We start from the raw sequence: 16067 nt of genomic DNA on the forward strand, positions 1-16067 counted from the left end.
CTATGCCCACTCCTGGCCCTGGTGTGAGTTAGCATAGGAAGTTTTGGTGAACACCAATCTTAGCATGTGGGGTTCACTTATCCTTTCAGCAAACATTTATTTAGCACTTATTCTAGGGCAGTTCTAGGAATTAAATATGCACAGAAGAAGCCAGTATTTTAGCTTATAGAGGTTACCACTTGATGTGAAATATTTTAAGGTTTATATATATGCATCTATGAATATGTGTGTTCTGACAAGGTATAGAGTTCAAGATTGAGGAGCCAGAATTGTTGGGTGACCTTCTTGGGCTCCTGTATTATTGTGATTCAGTAATGGATACTTGGCTTCATCATCATCAGCAGTGACCAGCAGTTTCTGGCAGGTGCCAGGGTCACAAGGATGGATAGGACCCAACCTCTGCCCCCAGAAGACTGAAGGCTTATGAACAAGATAAGACAAAGTAGCATGTATTTACTGCCAAAGGGAAGACGCAAGAACTGATTTCCTTTTCATCCAGAATGAGATCTTTAAAATTTTTTTGGACATTATTTTAGACTTATAGAAAAGTTTCAAGAATCGGTCAGAGAATTTCTGTATACAAATTTCCCAGATTGTACAAAAATATTAACATATTAACACTTGCTTTATATTTCTCTTTCTTTCCACACACAACTCATGCACATACATATTTGTTTTTCTGAAACACTGAGCATAGGTTATGGACATGATACCTTTTTAATCCTACATACTTCAATGTGTATTTACTAAAGATAAGGTTGTTCTCTGACCTAATGGTAATATAGTTATTGAAATCAAAGTGTACATATTAACACAGTAACATTGTGTAATCTACAGATATTCAGATCTATAATTTGTTTCAAATATTTCCTTTTTGGCAAAAGAGAGTCCAAGATTATTCATTTCATTCAACTGTCTTATCTAGTTTCCTTTAATAGTGGGAAGATTTCCAGGTCTTTCTTTGTATTTTATGACATTGACATTTGAGGGGAGCATTCAGTCCAGCTATTTTGTGGAATATTCTCCAATTTAATACTTTCGTTAATATCTAACATTTCTTTATTTAGGTTATCTGCTTCGGGCAGGAAAACCATAGAGGGGATATCCTCTTGTTTTCAGTGTATCGTTCATGAGTTGTCCCAATGAATATCATGTTATTCCTCAGACCTTACACTCACTAGTTTTAGCATCTATTGATGATTCTTGTTTGAACCTATTATTACGATGGTTACCAAGCGGTAATTTTTCCAGTTTCCATCATCCCTTCTACGTTTATCTTATCACTTGGACTCTACTGTAAGGAAGAGGTTTCTCTCCCCCATCATATTTGTTTGGTGGTATGTTTGTTTGCTTCTATCAATGTGAATTCATGGATTCTGATTTTATTCAACAGATTTGCGATCTTTGATGTCTTTATTTTAATGCTCACATTATCCTACATTTGGCTGATAGAGTCCCTTCAGGCTGGCTTCTGTGTCCTTTTTACATGCCCCCATCATTCTTTGAGTACTTTTTATACTTCCTGGTACAGCAACAGGTTCTAGATACATTCTGTATTTCTTTGCTTCCGCTTTGGAGCCGTTTCTTCAAAGAGCCTTGGTTTCTTTTAGTGGGAAATGGTTTTTAGAAACAATGGGTGATAGATGTGCTCTTTGCTACTGGAACAGAGTTGTTTACAGTCCCCCTGAGTAGATAGAAATAGTGAACAGCTATATGTATGCATATACGCATACCCACATGCTTCTGTATCTCTGTCTATCTATCTACATTGGAGCCTAGGAGTAAACATCAGTATGTTCAATTCAATCCAACACTGCATGTTTTATTCTATTTTCTCCCCTTTCCATATTTGTGACTGTGTTACCTGAACACTGAGAGACCTGATCCCCATTATCCATATATGTATTTAATTGCCCAGGGTTGCTAGAGTCGGACACGACTGAGCGACTTCACTTTCACTTTTCACTTTCCTGCATTGGAGAAGGCAATGGCAAGCCACTCCAGTGTTCTTGCCTGGAAAATCCCAGGGATGGGGAAGCCTGGTGGGCTGCCGTCTATGGGGTCGCACAGAGTCGGACACAACTGAAGCGACTTAGCAGCAGCAGCAGAGTACATACACAGAAAAGGCAATGGCACCTCACTCCAGTACTCTTGCCTGGAAAATCCCATGGACAGAGGAGCCTGGAAGGCTGCAGTCCATGGGGTCGCTGAGGGTCAGACACGACTGAGCGACTTCACTTTCACTTTTCACTTTCACGCATTGGAGAAGGAAATGGCAACCCACTCCAGTGTTCTTGCCTGGAGAATCCCAGGGATGGAGGAGCCTAATGGGCTGCCGTCTATGGGGTCGCACAGAGTCGGAAATGACTGAAGCGGCTTAGCAGCAGCAGAGTACATACAAAGTAGTTTCAGAATCACTAACCCGTGCTCTGAAAAAGCTTGACTCTACTAATTAGATTTCAATACTAGCTTGAAGGTCCTTGTTTTTGTCTGTTTTTAGCCTTGGGAACCAAAATAGTGTTCAAAGGGCCACAAAGCATTAATTGAGGACCATCCCGTGGACCCCCACTCCCTTCCCTGCGCCTGCCATGACTCTGGGAAAGCCCTCTTAGGGACTGGGACCCTTGCCACTTTCTCCTAAGACTACTCCTGTCCCATTCTCATTCTCACGATCACTTAACGTCGCATTTAGGGAACCAAGAATCTAGCTTTTGTCTCAGTTCTCGGCTGTGACTGTGAGGACTCATGTAGCTCGTGTACTGTGATGATGTAGGGCCTCTGGAGGAGCTTGATCCGGTCCCTCAGAGGCGGAGCCTCGGGGCCCTGCTCCTGGACACCGGGACTTGCAGAAGTTTCGGCCCTGTTTGCTGACTTCCAGTTCTAATGGCCCACTTCTCCTCCGTGGCCCTCCTCACTCAGATGCGCCGGCCTCTCCAGTAGTTCTTTTGCATCCGTTCTGACCTGGACATTCTCTCCTCTCTCTCTGGGGATAGCTTCCAGACTCCCCTTCCTCTGTTCTGTTTAACCCTCCTCCTCTGTCTCCCACACACTCATTTTATTTTTCTCCTTCCTCCAGACGCATGTAACATGGTCAGTGCCACTGATTCCAGCTGTTCTGAATCTTGCCTGCAGCTTAAGTTCAAAAACAGATGGGCCCAAAGCATCCTAGATGCTGTGCCAATATCCACCACATGAAAACAAATTACTGAAAAGCATCAGGGAACTTTAGATTAGTTTTGAGGTCTGACTCTCTGTCTTCTCAGTGGTCCTCCCTGCCCACTCCCCCATCTCCCCTTGCCTCCTCTCACGTTATACCTTCCATCCTCTGTGTGCCTCATTCGGCAAAACCTTAACCCGCATACTCATCCTCTCTACACACAGATAGGTGTGGGATGAGATGGTGTTGACAGTCATTGGGTGTTGTTCCTTTTTTTCCTAATAGGCTGCGCCCTTTTGGAATCTTGCATCAGGGACTAAGGAATTTCTGTCCTCCTAGTCATGTAGAGAAAGTGAGGCTAGGTCTCTGTGTCTTTAAATGTGGGTATCAGTAGGTCAGAGAAATCATTACATCGGGACTAAAGTGTACACTCCTCTCCTGACTAATCTGTAGGGGTGCGCAAAGATGCCAGTGCCGCAAGCTGCCCTGGGTACTCTGGACAGGGAGCGTGCTCTTCGAATCGCTGTGACATTGGGCCCACACCATTGCTTTCAGAAACCTTATGCTTGGAATTTGCCATCAGCTTTCTCCCAGTGTTCAGAGAGCATTGTTTAACTTCAACATTTCTAGTCACCCTGAACACAAGAGGAAGGGAATCAGCGTGGTGGGGCCACATCTCTTACAGGGTACACTGCAACATTGGCAGTCATTTACAGAGCATCAGGAAAAAGTTGTTGACATAGTCCAGTAATTATTAGGTGTCTGCTGTGACCAGAGTACTAGATGCTGTAGCAGTTGTCCCAGGAGAAGTCCTCAGGGGATGGGCTTCTGAAGGTCAGGAACTCTTGACTTGTGCAAATTAAGATGTGTGTACAGATGAGACCCTCCCTGCTCCCTCCCTGTAAGCTCTCCCCCGCTCTTTTTTCCTCCCTTCTTTGAAGGTGAATATGTGGAAGAAAATCCTCAGATTCATAAAAGGGTCTGGGGTATGTAGTCACCCCCCAGAATATCTTATACTGTGAGCTGGAATGCATACACAGACATATATATATGTTCTTTATGCCGGTGTTATAACCAAGAACAGCATGTTTTTAAGCAATACCTAGATATCTTTGCTCTGTGTGATGCGCTCTGGCATTTCCTACTTTTTCTGTGTTATTCTGTCCCACTGTCTTCTGTTTCATTCTCTGAGGAATGCTAACTGGTGACCTGCTAAGTTGACTTTTTAAACCCCACTACTGGGCTGTATCCCACAGTTTGAAAAACATTGCTTTCAGAGCATTGGTTCTTAAAAGTCTGGCGTGCACTAAGTTACCTGGTGTAAATATTTAAAATGCAGACTTGAGCAGCCCTGCACTTGTAGCAAATCAGAATCTCTGGCGAGAGGGCCACAGGAATCCGGATTTTAAACCAGCACCGCAGGAGATCCTCATGTAAGGTGATTTGGGGTCCTGAACACTCACACTTGGAGAAATTACTCCCTAACGGACTTTGGAGCTTAGCTGCCCCAGGCTTCCGATCACACACTTGCTTGGAGATGGTAGAGCTTAGTGGGTATCCTCTGAATCCAAACTGAGAATCTTCCCTTTACAGTTGCCCCATTACCCACGCTCACTCCTGGACCTTGCTGTGCTTTGATCTTGCTCTTTTTCCAGGATCTGTTATGGCCCCTGTGAAGGCAGAGAAGGAGTTAACTGGGGCCACGGAACGGGGCGCGAAGGAACTGAAGGGTCATTGTACAGAGTGGCCGGGGTGTGGTCAGCCTCCAGTAGGTGCCCAGAGTCAGCCCCAAATTAGAATGGGCAGGATTGGAGACTGCTTTTCCTATTCGCTCGCCTTTCATGTATAACCACATGCAGTGTGTCAACATGCTTTCGGCGCCGTTAGGCACCAGCAGTTTTGCTCCCTCTGGGTTCACGGACCCTTGGTATTCCTGTTATGTGTTGTCTTAGAATAGCTCTGCGCTCTGGGGCTTGGGCAGCTGGACACTGTCCATTAACTCTTTCAGCACCAGTGCTTTATAGTTGCTAAGGGCATCTTAGTTGAAACAGAGCAGCAACCACAATAAAATAAGAAAGCAATTGCTGGTCAGGAGACCTGGATCCTTGCCCTTGCTCTGCCACTGTGTGTGACCCCAGGCTCCCTGAGCCTCAATTTCCTCACTTAGAAAATAAAATGATAAGTTTGGTTAGACTTTAGACCATCTTGAAAGTCCCTTCTACCTCTGAAATTCCACAATTCTGTTTTGTGTTTCTTCTTATTTTTGTACCCTCTGCTGCTTCCTTTTACACTGTAGAAGTCTTCCCTTTAAAGCCTCCCCTAGGTCTCCTGTCCACAGGAGACTCACTGAGGTTGGGAATTGCCAGAGAACCAGATGAATTAATAACAACAGAATGTATTCCTATTTAGTGCACGGACAAGGTACAGAATTTATAAAGCAAGTTCATTGCAAACTTGTATAATAAGGCCTGGGAATTTGGGGACATGTTTGTCTTTTCAGACATGACTCTGGCTACTTTGCTTTGTGAATGTAAATACATTGTATGAACTTCATGTAATAATAGTAGTTACAGCAATACTAACACATGATGATACTGATTTGTAGGTGTAGAACACTTTAGAGTTTATGAAGTTTTTTAATGGACATCACCTTTGACTTGACCTTTTTGATAGCCATGTGAGTTAGGCAGGGAAGATCTGCTGTCCCCATTTATTTTATTAAGCAGATGAAGAAATGTTGAGGCCCAGATTGCATCTGTGACGTATCCAAGTTTACTTGGTCAGCAAGTGGCAGAATTAAGACTAGACTGTAGGTCATCAGCATGGTTCAGGGCACCTTCCACAGAGTACCGTCTTGCTGGGATAGGGTAATCATTGTTTACCCAGAAGACCTGTAGAACTCAATAACGTACTAATCTGGAAATTGACCAGGGCATCTCTTACTCCATCCAGCCCTTTAAACTTTTGCCAGCAAAGTATCGGCTGGTTAATAATATGCTGTAATTTAGAGCACACAAACCTGTGGGTGCACAAACTCAGTCACTCAACAGCCACCCAGATTCATGCTGCAGTCGTTGATTAGGCAGGGTTGGTGGAGGCTGAAGATGTTAACTGTTCTTTAAATGAGTTGTCTTACTGTGCTCCATGCTTACTGTGTTCTGTGGCTGTGACATCTGTCATTAATCAGTGCTGATTAACTACCCACCCATTCTTGGTGATAGACATTCATTGAATATTCCAAACTATCCCCTGTCCTCAAGAGACTTCCTTCCGGTAAGGCAAGATAAATTTCAAAATAACACATGAGAACTGATGACCATGCAGGCAGCTGATCTGATGACTACTTAGACTTCATTATATGTAGTTCTATAGTTTCACAGATCCCTGGTTTGGGAAGATCCTTGGAGAAGGAAATGGCAACCCACTCCAGTATTCTTGCTGGAAAAGAAATCCCATAGCTAGAGGCGCCCGGCGGGCTACAGGCCATGGATTGCAAAAGAGTCGGACACGACTCAGCAACTAGACAACAATTATAGTTTCACAGGACCAAATCATATTGCTGTATTTCTCCTTTTTCATTGTTATCATGAGCCAAGTAAGGAAACACATTGTCTCAATAACAGGTATTCTGCAGGGGGAGGTTTAAATCCTAGGGATACCCTTTCTTCCCAAGCGGCTTGTTGGTGCTTGATATGTGTAAGGACCGTTTGCCAGGCAGGAAGAGTTATTGGCTGTCGATAAGCTTCTCCACTTCTGCCTGATGCCGGAGAGATGCCTTCTCCCAAGGTAGTGGTTACTGCTTTGAAAATAAGTGTGTGGATTTCTGAGTGACATCATTCCAGTTTGGCACAGACAGGTATTTATTTTTCTACAATGAACTACCAGGAGTGAGCCAGACTGTCTGTCTCAGTCATCTCCCAAGATTTCATTCATTTAAAAAATCTGCTAACACATCTGTGAGTATTTTTTTCTCTGTACGTTTGTCATGTGCTATAATTACTTATGGGGTTTCTGGTGACATCTTGATTAACCAGACAAGAAAAAAACTGAAGAAATAATTGTAGTGTTGTTCGCTGATTATTCTATGGAACATGTGGGTCCAACTGTTAATGTAGATGGTTATAAAAATTTTTTTAATGAGAAATATATATGACTTTTTTTGTTCTTTGGTTATCAGTCATATCTTTGTTATGTCTTTTACTTTTGCTATGATATTTTATTTTAATTAAGTGAATTAATCAGCTCAGAATTTTAAATGATTATAGCCTATTTTGGGGAGCTGTCAGGGGGAAATGTTAATACTTAAGTAAATGTATAGGCCCTTAGTTCTCCTGATCATATTGGTAGTTTTTCTTCTCCAGCATTTAGATTGTACCCAGAGTGCATTAAGAGGGTTTAGTAATCTCTTTGATTATGCCTCCCTATAGTTCTAAGAATGCTAGTGGCGAGACATGGGAGGTAAATAAAGGGAAGGACCCAGATCTACAGCAGCCATGAGTGGTCTGGTGGGCAGGTAGATCTTCTAAGTCAGCCAAATCAGGATTTCACAGTGGGTCAGCCAAGTATCAAGACTGGGGTAAGATGTGGGCTAAAGCTGATGGACAGTTTAGGAGCAGAAAAGTCATGTCTTAGATCCAGGAGGTCTGCAAACATGAAAGAACCTGGTCGAAAGTAAGACTTTTGCTCCCTTTAATGCTCAGAACAGTGCCTGGTACATAGTAGGCGCTCAATCAGTATTTGTTGCATCAATGAATGAAATAAGAAGACTTTCAAGATCAAGGACTCAGAGAAGGAGGCTGGACAATAAGAAATCTTTTCAAGAAACCAGGGTGGGAAATACTCACATCTTAGGTCAGCCACCCTTCAACCAGTTCTCTTCTTATGACCCCCAGAGCTGTCTTGAGTGAAGCTCTAACCTCCCCTCCCCACCACGAACATGGGTGGGGTAGGGGTGGTTGAAGGGAAGGCAAAATCTCTCACCTAGCATAAATTGATGGAGACATTTCCATTCAGCATCTATTAATACAATGGCTCGGGTTTGGGAACCACTCCCAGTTCTCTGACCTAACTCAGGGGGACCTTGGTCCTACAGTCATTCAGGAAATAGTCATTAAGATGTCATACACATGCTAGTCCAGTTCTCAACTTCAAAGCAGATTCCTAAGCTCCCAGCTCTCGAATATGCCATTATCCCAAGGGTGTGGCTGGACTCCTTGGAACTGATCCAAAGCCACAAGAATTCCATTTCCATACAGCTCTTCCCCTACACGTGATTATAGGGGACAGTTTAGACTATTTTGAGTAAGGTGGGTACACCACTGAATGAATCCTTTCTAATCATCTGTCTAGGCCACTGAAGACAATTTGTAGTATTAACTTATCCCTGAAAATTGGAGAGCTCATTTCTCCGTATGTAGAATATACATTTTCTGCCTTTGGCCCTTTTTTCTTTCTGTCTCTGAACTCTCCTACTCTGATCTCATTGCTGGCAAAGCCGAAGCTGTCGCTGTGATAAGCTCAGGGAAGTGTGCCTGCCCCCTCCCTGTCTGCCCGCCTGCCTATCTTTGAAAGATGCCTCCAGGCTCCCGCTGTACTACTGGGTCACGCAACCAGCAGCAACCATTATGGGCAGAATCTTTTTCAAGTCAGTTCCCACCTTGGTGATTTTTTCTTCTTCTTCTTCTTTTAACACCTTCCCCGGCAAATCCCATCCATCCTCTGGCTTATCTGGGTCAGCAAGGGTCTGATTTTATGCATGGCACTGTCAAGCCATAAATCCGCTGAGGCTTTGCCTCTCTATCCAGCAGGTTTGCTTCTGTCAGCATCAGCAAAATGCATAATAGAGAAAATAAGCCAGAAAGGCTAATAACACTCATCTGAATAAAATAATCTCTTCGGCTGCCTCAGTTCATTTCATTGTAATCAAGGCACCAGGAAGGAATTTAGGTATAGAAATCTAGCCTCCTCCTTGCTACCAGTGTCCTGTCCAACTATCACTAAATAGTCCCTTTTATTATGTTTATTATGTTTTTTTTTTTTTTTATTTTAATCCTCCTCATAGCTAGGTACTCAATAATCTGTACTGGAAGATGTTACTTGTTTAACTCATTTGGATTTTTGTCTAACAGCACATATATGTCTGTTTTTAAAAGTGAGAAACCACCTTCTTAGATGTATCGATATTTGCATCTTCATGTACAGACTGGCAGGTTTGAGAGGAAAGGTGGGAAAGGGGGCCCAGTGGAAGCGCAGAAGCACCCAGGGGTCTGGCATTCTGGTCTCGCTGTGGCTTCCTTCCTGTCTCCCTCAGCACAGTTCCCTGTGTGGATCGCGGGGCTGCTCCTTCACCTTGCCCCTTGGGGGAAGGACAGTGGAAGATTAAATTCTGCTCTCCCGTTGGTATCTCCCTCACGTCTTCCCAGAGACTTACAGCTGCTTGGTTAATTGCCTGTTGCTGCTGTCTGATCCCAGCCATTATTTGCCGAGGGCTGTGCATTTGCAGCAGGCTGCGCTCTTGGCCTTGGCCCAGGGCCGGGTGAGGAGCATGTCGGAAATTGATGAATGCTGAATCCTAGTGTATTTGGAAATAAAAATCATACTTCTTCACATTTGGATAGTGCTTTAGTGTTGATGTAATTCTTTTGCACCCTCCATCTCATTTTAGCCACACAACAGCCTTGTGAGGTGGGCAACGCAGAGACCACTGGCCCAAAGGGAAACAAATCTCAGTAGAGCACCACAGAAGCTCAAGCCATCCCAGTAATGCCAGGCTTGCATCATGCAGCCTGTCTGCAGATCTGTGAACGTAGCAATCGTTAATTAAATGGTACCTTAAGCCAGGAGAGCTTGCAGGTTTGCGATCATGCTTTGGAGATCTTGGGGGAGCTAGATGTTCAACAACGGGGCATGTGTCCATTTTACAGATGAGACAGCTGAAACCGGACAGGGGGATAGAGAAAAAAAGGGACGTGCACCCCCGAGGTCGACGGAGACTGAGTCAGCTCTTCACCTTAGTGTTTTAGAGGAATCCCTTTAAGAATTTGGTGGCTAATGTGTTGAATGTCCATCAATAGTTTAAGTTGAAGGGCTATTGTATTTGAAGTTAATGATTCAACTGTACAGGTTTAGCTCTTTCAGTGCATTTATAATGATCATCTCGTCTGTGGATGCTTAGTTGGCTTGTGACTTTCTGGGCCTCCTTTTTTTTTTTTTTCCTCTTTTTTTTTTGACTCCAGAGTCATTCCCTCTCAATTACAATATTACATTTTCTTGATCTTCCTCCTGAAAAAAAATTTTAAGTAAGAAAAATACTTCTGGATATTTTGTCTGCTTCTTAGGGATTAGTGTTTGAGGAGGTTTGCAGCTGTTCAGCACATGCCTGAGGGATTCAGACCCTTTTCTTTAAAGGCCCAAGTATCACACAACCTAAGACTCTGGGGGCGGGGAAAGTAAAGAAACTGTACAAACAAGTGATAGATGGAAAAGATATAAAGACAAATTTCAATCTCCTGACCAAACGAAGCTCCCTTGGCTCTAGCAGCCCCAAATAAAATCAAGCTGCAAAGCTGCTGAAGCAGGAAACCACTCTAGCAGAACCTTAATATGCTCCCTATGAAATCACGTCTCGTTGACTTGCTCGTTTTCCAGCCTGAAGTGTGTTCCGCCTTTGTTCGTGTTGGCTGGGAAAATCATCTCTACAGCAGAGTTGTGTTCCCCTCCTTCCACATGCCCCACACCTCTCCCACATCACTGTCCCAAAATAAATAAATGAATTAATTAAAACACCTCTGTTGGAAGGAGAAATAAGTCCAAAGAACTTATAAGTCCAAACTCAAATAAGAAATAAGTCCAAACTCAAAGAACCAAAAATATTGTATGAAAGCTACATTAGTAGTAAAAGAGAGTGGGAAATCCTGGGAGAAACAGACAGCAGAGTCTAATATAATTTTGTTTTAGGGCCAGACTCCTTTTTTAAAATAAAGATTTTACACAGAGCTCTCATATATGCAGCAGATTAAAGCAGTGTTTTATTGGTGTAAATCTACTTTTTTGAAGTACCAGTTTATAATCAGAGGGAACAGTGAGGCTGGGTTTATGAACCCCGATTATGAATCAGAGTTACAAGTTTATATCAGTTTCAGCGTCAAAGTTATTTTAGGTCCTGGTTTGTGTTGTTTGGCATCAAGAAATCCTGACTCACACAGATGAGTTGTCATAATCTTGAGATAGTTTTAAATTGATTTATATGCTTGAAAAAGAAAGATGGTTCTTGTTTTAAATTTGAATCACTGACATTACCTAGAGGATAAATGGGAATGTTTAATAACCTTTACAGCATTGGTAATGAAATTAGGTGATACTCAGTGCGTTTACCCCTGTTACCCAGCCATAGTCTACCACGCGCCCAGCAGAGGCCCCTGAGCCTTCTGTGGCATGCGGTTGAACTTGGCCACTGTGAGTCAAATCGTGTGCTCACCTGAACAGCTTTACCCACGGAGACACGTAGGTTGAATTAAAAACTAAACCTGTACAGAGCAACGTTCATTCTAATCGATAGCATATTTTTCAACAGTCTGGACCCATACATTGATTCTTTATCCCAAAACACGCATATAACAAAGCTCACCTGGGCAGCCCATGAGACATTGGTGGAATCTGCTGCAGGGAAGCTGGGTCCTGGGCCCCTTACATATTTCAATAGAGGTTGCTCATTTGAATGGGTGTATTACAGTTGTTTGAAATTTAAATGTAATGTACTGTAATTCCAGCGTTTCTCAGAACACATTATTAAAGCTCCTACTCACTGAAACTAATAATGGCTGTCCCACCACCTACTGTAAGAATGGAAATAAATGCATGTGGTAAAAATACTGATACTTGTAGCACCTTAGAAGTTCTGATAAGTATAAATTTATGAGTGGTGAGTGATAAGGCATTTTAAAAGATTCCCACCTCTTCCCTTCCTTTTTAATTCATCTTTGTTTACTCAGGCTCTGCATTCTTTTCCATGGTACTGGGCTGGTTTCGCCTCTCCTGCCTCCACCTGTGGCCTGTGATGGATTCAGTTCATGGCGAACTAGCTGGGCCCTTGTGCCTCTGACCTTCTGTGGTAGTATAGGTCTGTCTTTGTCTCCCAGCTGTATTGTGATAGCATCACTTTTATAACCACAAAAGCCCCTACTACTGTGCTTTGTCCATTTAAAACACAAATGTTTATACACTTATAAATTTGAAATGTAGCATTGTTTTTATGTGTGTAGACTGCCATAGAGAAGAACAAAGAGGGACCACCAACCCACAAGAAACAGATTGAAACCAGTTGTAAAGTTAAGGTCATGTGAGATCTGCCCCTTTAAAAAGTGTGTGTATTTGTGTGGTATATTCCAGGCTTACTGAGGACATGGATGTCTTGTCACCCAGTAAAAACTAGGTTATTTAGGATTTTGTAACGGGGGGCTGATTTGGAATCAGTTTGAAAGTTCTCTTGCAGTGGAAACATCAAATGTTGCTGAGTGCCTGTGCTCTGATCTCAATGTTTTGAATTTAGGATTGTTTCCTATTTACCTCTTTTTTGTGCCCCGGTGCTAGAAATTTTGAAAGGAGTGAACTAATTACATGTGTCTCTGTCTTAGCTAGTATATATTTTTAATTTCCATAGAAATCTTTTAATCTTCCTGGAAAGTGGATACAGTTGTTACCGCAGTGATCAGCACATGCGTGTTGGGGACTTTGACCACAGAAGCATGGCGCCTGGGGCAGGGGCTGAGGGTAGAGGGCAGGTATAAAGTAGTTTCATACTGTTCATGGGGTTCCCAAGGCAAGATTACTGAAGTGGTTTGCCATTCCCTTCTCCAGTGCAAGCTCCGGGAGTTGGTGATGGACAGGGAAGCCTGGCGTGCTATAGTCCCTGGGGTTGCAAAGAGTCCGACGCGACTGAGTGACTGAACTGACTGAACTGATAAAGCAGTTTCAGTTTGGACTCTTAATATTCATTGGTTTGGAGCAGCCTCTTGGTACTGTTTAGACAGATATTTTGAGTTAATGGTCTGGTGTGTTCAGAGGCCCGGAGAAGGCAATGGCAACCCACTCCAGTACTCTTGCTTGGAAAATCCCATGGACGGAGGAGCCTGGTAGGCTGCAGTCCATGGGGTCACTAAGAGTAGGACACGACTGAGCGATTTCACTTTCACTTTTCACTTTCATGCATTGGAGAAGGAAATGGCAACCCACTCCAGTGTTCTTGCCTGGAGAATCCCAGGGGCTGCTGTCTATGGGGTCGCACAGAGTCGGACACGACTGAAGCGACTTAAGCAGCAGCAGCAGCAGCAGCAGCAGCAGCAGTTCAGAAGCCAGAGTATGTGTGGTGTGATTATTTGTTAATGGTTACCTTACATCTGAATTGAAAGAGCTCTTCTAAGTTGAATTCTGCCCTACAAGTAAGTCACAGGTGCCTGCCACAAGAAGGGAGGCAGTGCAGACTCGATAACCAAGCCATTCACAGCTTTCTTGCTTTGCATTAAGAGTCTGGCTGTAGGGAGGCAGGAGGGGAAATGGGAACAAACAAGGTGTGATACTTTGCTGTGATTAAGAGCATTCTCTTTGCAATTACAGGGCTTCTTCTTGAATTCCAGCATTGCCACTTTTTAGCTGTATGAACTTGAACAAGATATTGTAACCTTTTTAGTCCAACTTTTCCTCATCTGCTGAATGTAGTTGATAACCCCCACTTCGTCAGGTTTTGTAGGGTTCAAATTAAACAACATGAGTATAGGGCCCAGCCATATGCCAAGTGTACAGTAAGCTCTTGATAAATAGCCCTACCTTCTATTTCTTTCCTTAAACCCACATTGCAGACGCAAAACTTTCTGTTGCTTAAGTTAGTGCAGGGAGCTGATTATCTGATCAATAACTTTTTTAGATCACATCCTTTTCAGTAGAAATGAGCACCTAGGTTTAGTGCTTTACTGCTCCGCTCAGGCTGTTAACATCTTCACAATGCACGGTTCAGATAACAGTTTATGCTCTTGGTTGTACAGGACATGAGAAAATGGCTCAGTCAATGGAATCAAACCTCCATGGATGTGTTCTGTGGGACTGAAGAATTTTCAGTGACTTTTTCATGCCCAACTCTTTGCGACCCCGTAGACTGTAGCCCACCAGGCTCCTCTGTCCATGGGATTTTCCAGGCAAGAATACTGGAGTGGGTTGCCATTTCCTTCTCCAGGGGAACTTCCCAACCCAGGGATCGAACCCAGGTCTCCCGCATTGGAGGTAGATGCTTTAATTTCATGGCAAATGCGTCCACAATTGTCTTCATTGAATCCTGTGGGAGAGAAATGTGAGGGATTTAGTCTGTAGCTTAGGTTTTGTCTAGAGACTAACTTTTGCCTGTAATCCTAGACACAAACCAAATATTGTAGTGGTTGAGGTCATGGAATTTGGAGTCAGACCTGCTGGAATCATTCTGGTCAGTACAGAACTGTGGTCTGGTCCCTGACTCCCTTTTACTGTCTCTGTGACTCCTTACTAGCTGTGGGCAAGAGACAACTCTGAGTATGTGTTGTTTTGTTTTTTTTTTAATCAGTGAAATAAGGATAATGGTAATTCTTTTCTGACAACAAGATGATGGAGCTTAGATGAGATAACGTATATAAAGCTTTTACCAAGTTTCTAGAACACACAGGTGTGGGTGCTAAGTCACTTCAGTTGTGCCAGACTCTGCGACCGCATGGACTGTAGCCCACTAGGCTCCTCTGTCCGTGGGATTCTCCAGGCAAGAATACTGCAGTGGGTTGCCATTTCCTCTTTCAGGGGATCTTCCCGACCCAGGGATCAAACCCATGTCTCTTGTGTCTCCTGCACTGGCAGGCGGGTTCTTTACCACTAATGCCCCCTTCTAGAACATAACAGATGCTCCACAGATAATCCTACTTCTCTTCTTTCCTTCCTGTCACCACCTTCTCCTTCTTATTTTCTCTCTTTTTCCTCCAATGAGCTTTCAGAAAAAGAGAAAACTAGACGTGCAGCTTCAGGAAAGACATCTTTATTTCTGGTTTGGCTCTGATTGCTATGATTTTGTGACATGGACTGTAGTCAGAGATGGTGACCCTGCCTGTTCACCAGTGCTGACTTGTTTTCTTGCCGTTTCTCTGCAGGAAGGATCAGAATGTTCTCTCTCCAGTCAACTGCTGGAATCTCCTCTTAAACCAGGTGAAGCGGGAGAGCAGGGACCATACCACGCTGAGCGACATCTACCTGAATAATATCATTCCTCGATTTGTCCAAGTCAGCGAGGACTCAGGAAGACTCTTTAAAAAGGTAAATAGGCTATTTCTAACCACAGACACCATCTTATAAATAAGAGAAAGAATATCTTATTGGCCCACTTAAAAGGCTTTCCATGGGTCTTACCCTAAAAACGTACTTATGGAGAGAAAACATTGAATTGGCTCTTTTTCTTCCTTTCTCAGATGTTTTATAGCAGCCCTGGGAAAGGAACTATTTGCAAGGTACAGCCCCAGGTCTGGCAGCATAATTCATAATTTGTGAATATTAATAATGACCATATTTGGTTAATTTCCTAAGTGATTTGTGAAGCTATTGAGATTCAGAGGTGTTCTGTGTTGCTTTATGATTTCCTCTTCTAGTTCATTTAGCACATCCATGTGTGTTTATGTTTTTAGTTTAGTTCTATTTCCAACTTCTCGTCTTGGCCAAGGTGAACTCGTGAATTTGGTTACTCTTATCATGACTTATCTTTGTCTTTGGTCCTTGAATGTGTTTTTTCGTTTTGTTTTGTTTTTGGTGCTCCCAGGTGGAACTTGAACCCATCCCTGAATGTTTTCTGAAGCTCAATTGTTCATCACAGTTCCTTGGGTATATGTCAAAAATTTTGACTAAGGAAAAACTT

General features: G+C 43.1%; 1 protein-coding gene across 4 annotated transcripts in view; it reads left to right on the forward strand.

The window, feature by feature from the left end:
* Window positions 1–16067, forward strand: part of SRGAP2 (SLIT-ROBO Rho GTPase activating protein 2) — a 256056-nt gene that overhangs the window by 116781 nt on the left and 123208 nt on the right. For all 4 annotated transcript variants that reach the window (XM_010854196.1, XM_010854193.1, XM_010854195.1 and 1 more), the window contains one exon: window positions 15313–15475. In XM_010854196.1, coding sequence (XP_010852498.1) covers window positions 15313–15475 — 163 coding nt within the window. The remainder of the gene's footprint in view (window positions 1–15312; window positions 15476–16067) is intronic.

This window comes from Bison bison, unplaced genomic scaffold (genome assembly GCF_000754665.1).
Source record: "Bison bison bison isolate TAMUID 2011002044 unplaced genomic scaffold, Bison_UMD1.0 scf7180017864338, whole genome shotgun sequence".
In the NCBI taxonomy this organism is placed as follows: domain Eukaryota; kingdom Metazoa; phylum Chordata; class Mammalia; order Artiodactyla; family Bovidae; genus Bison; species Bison bison.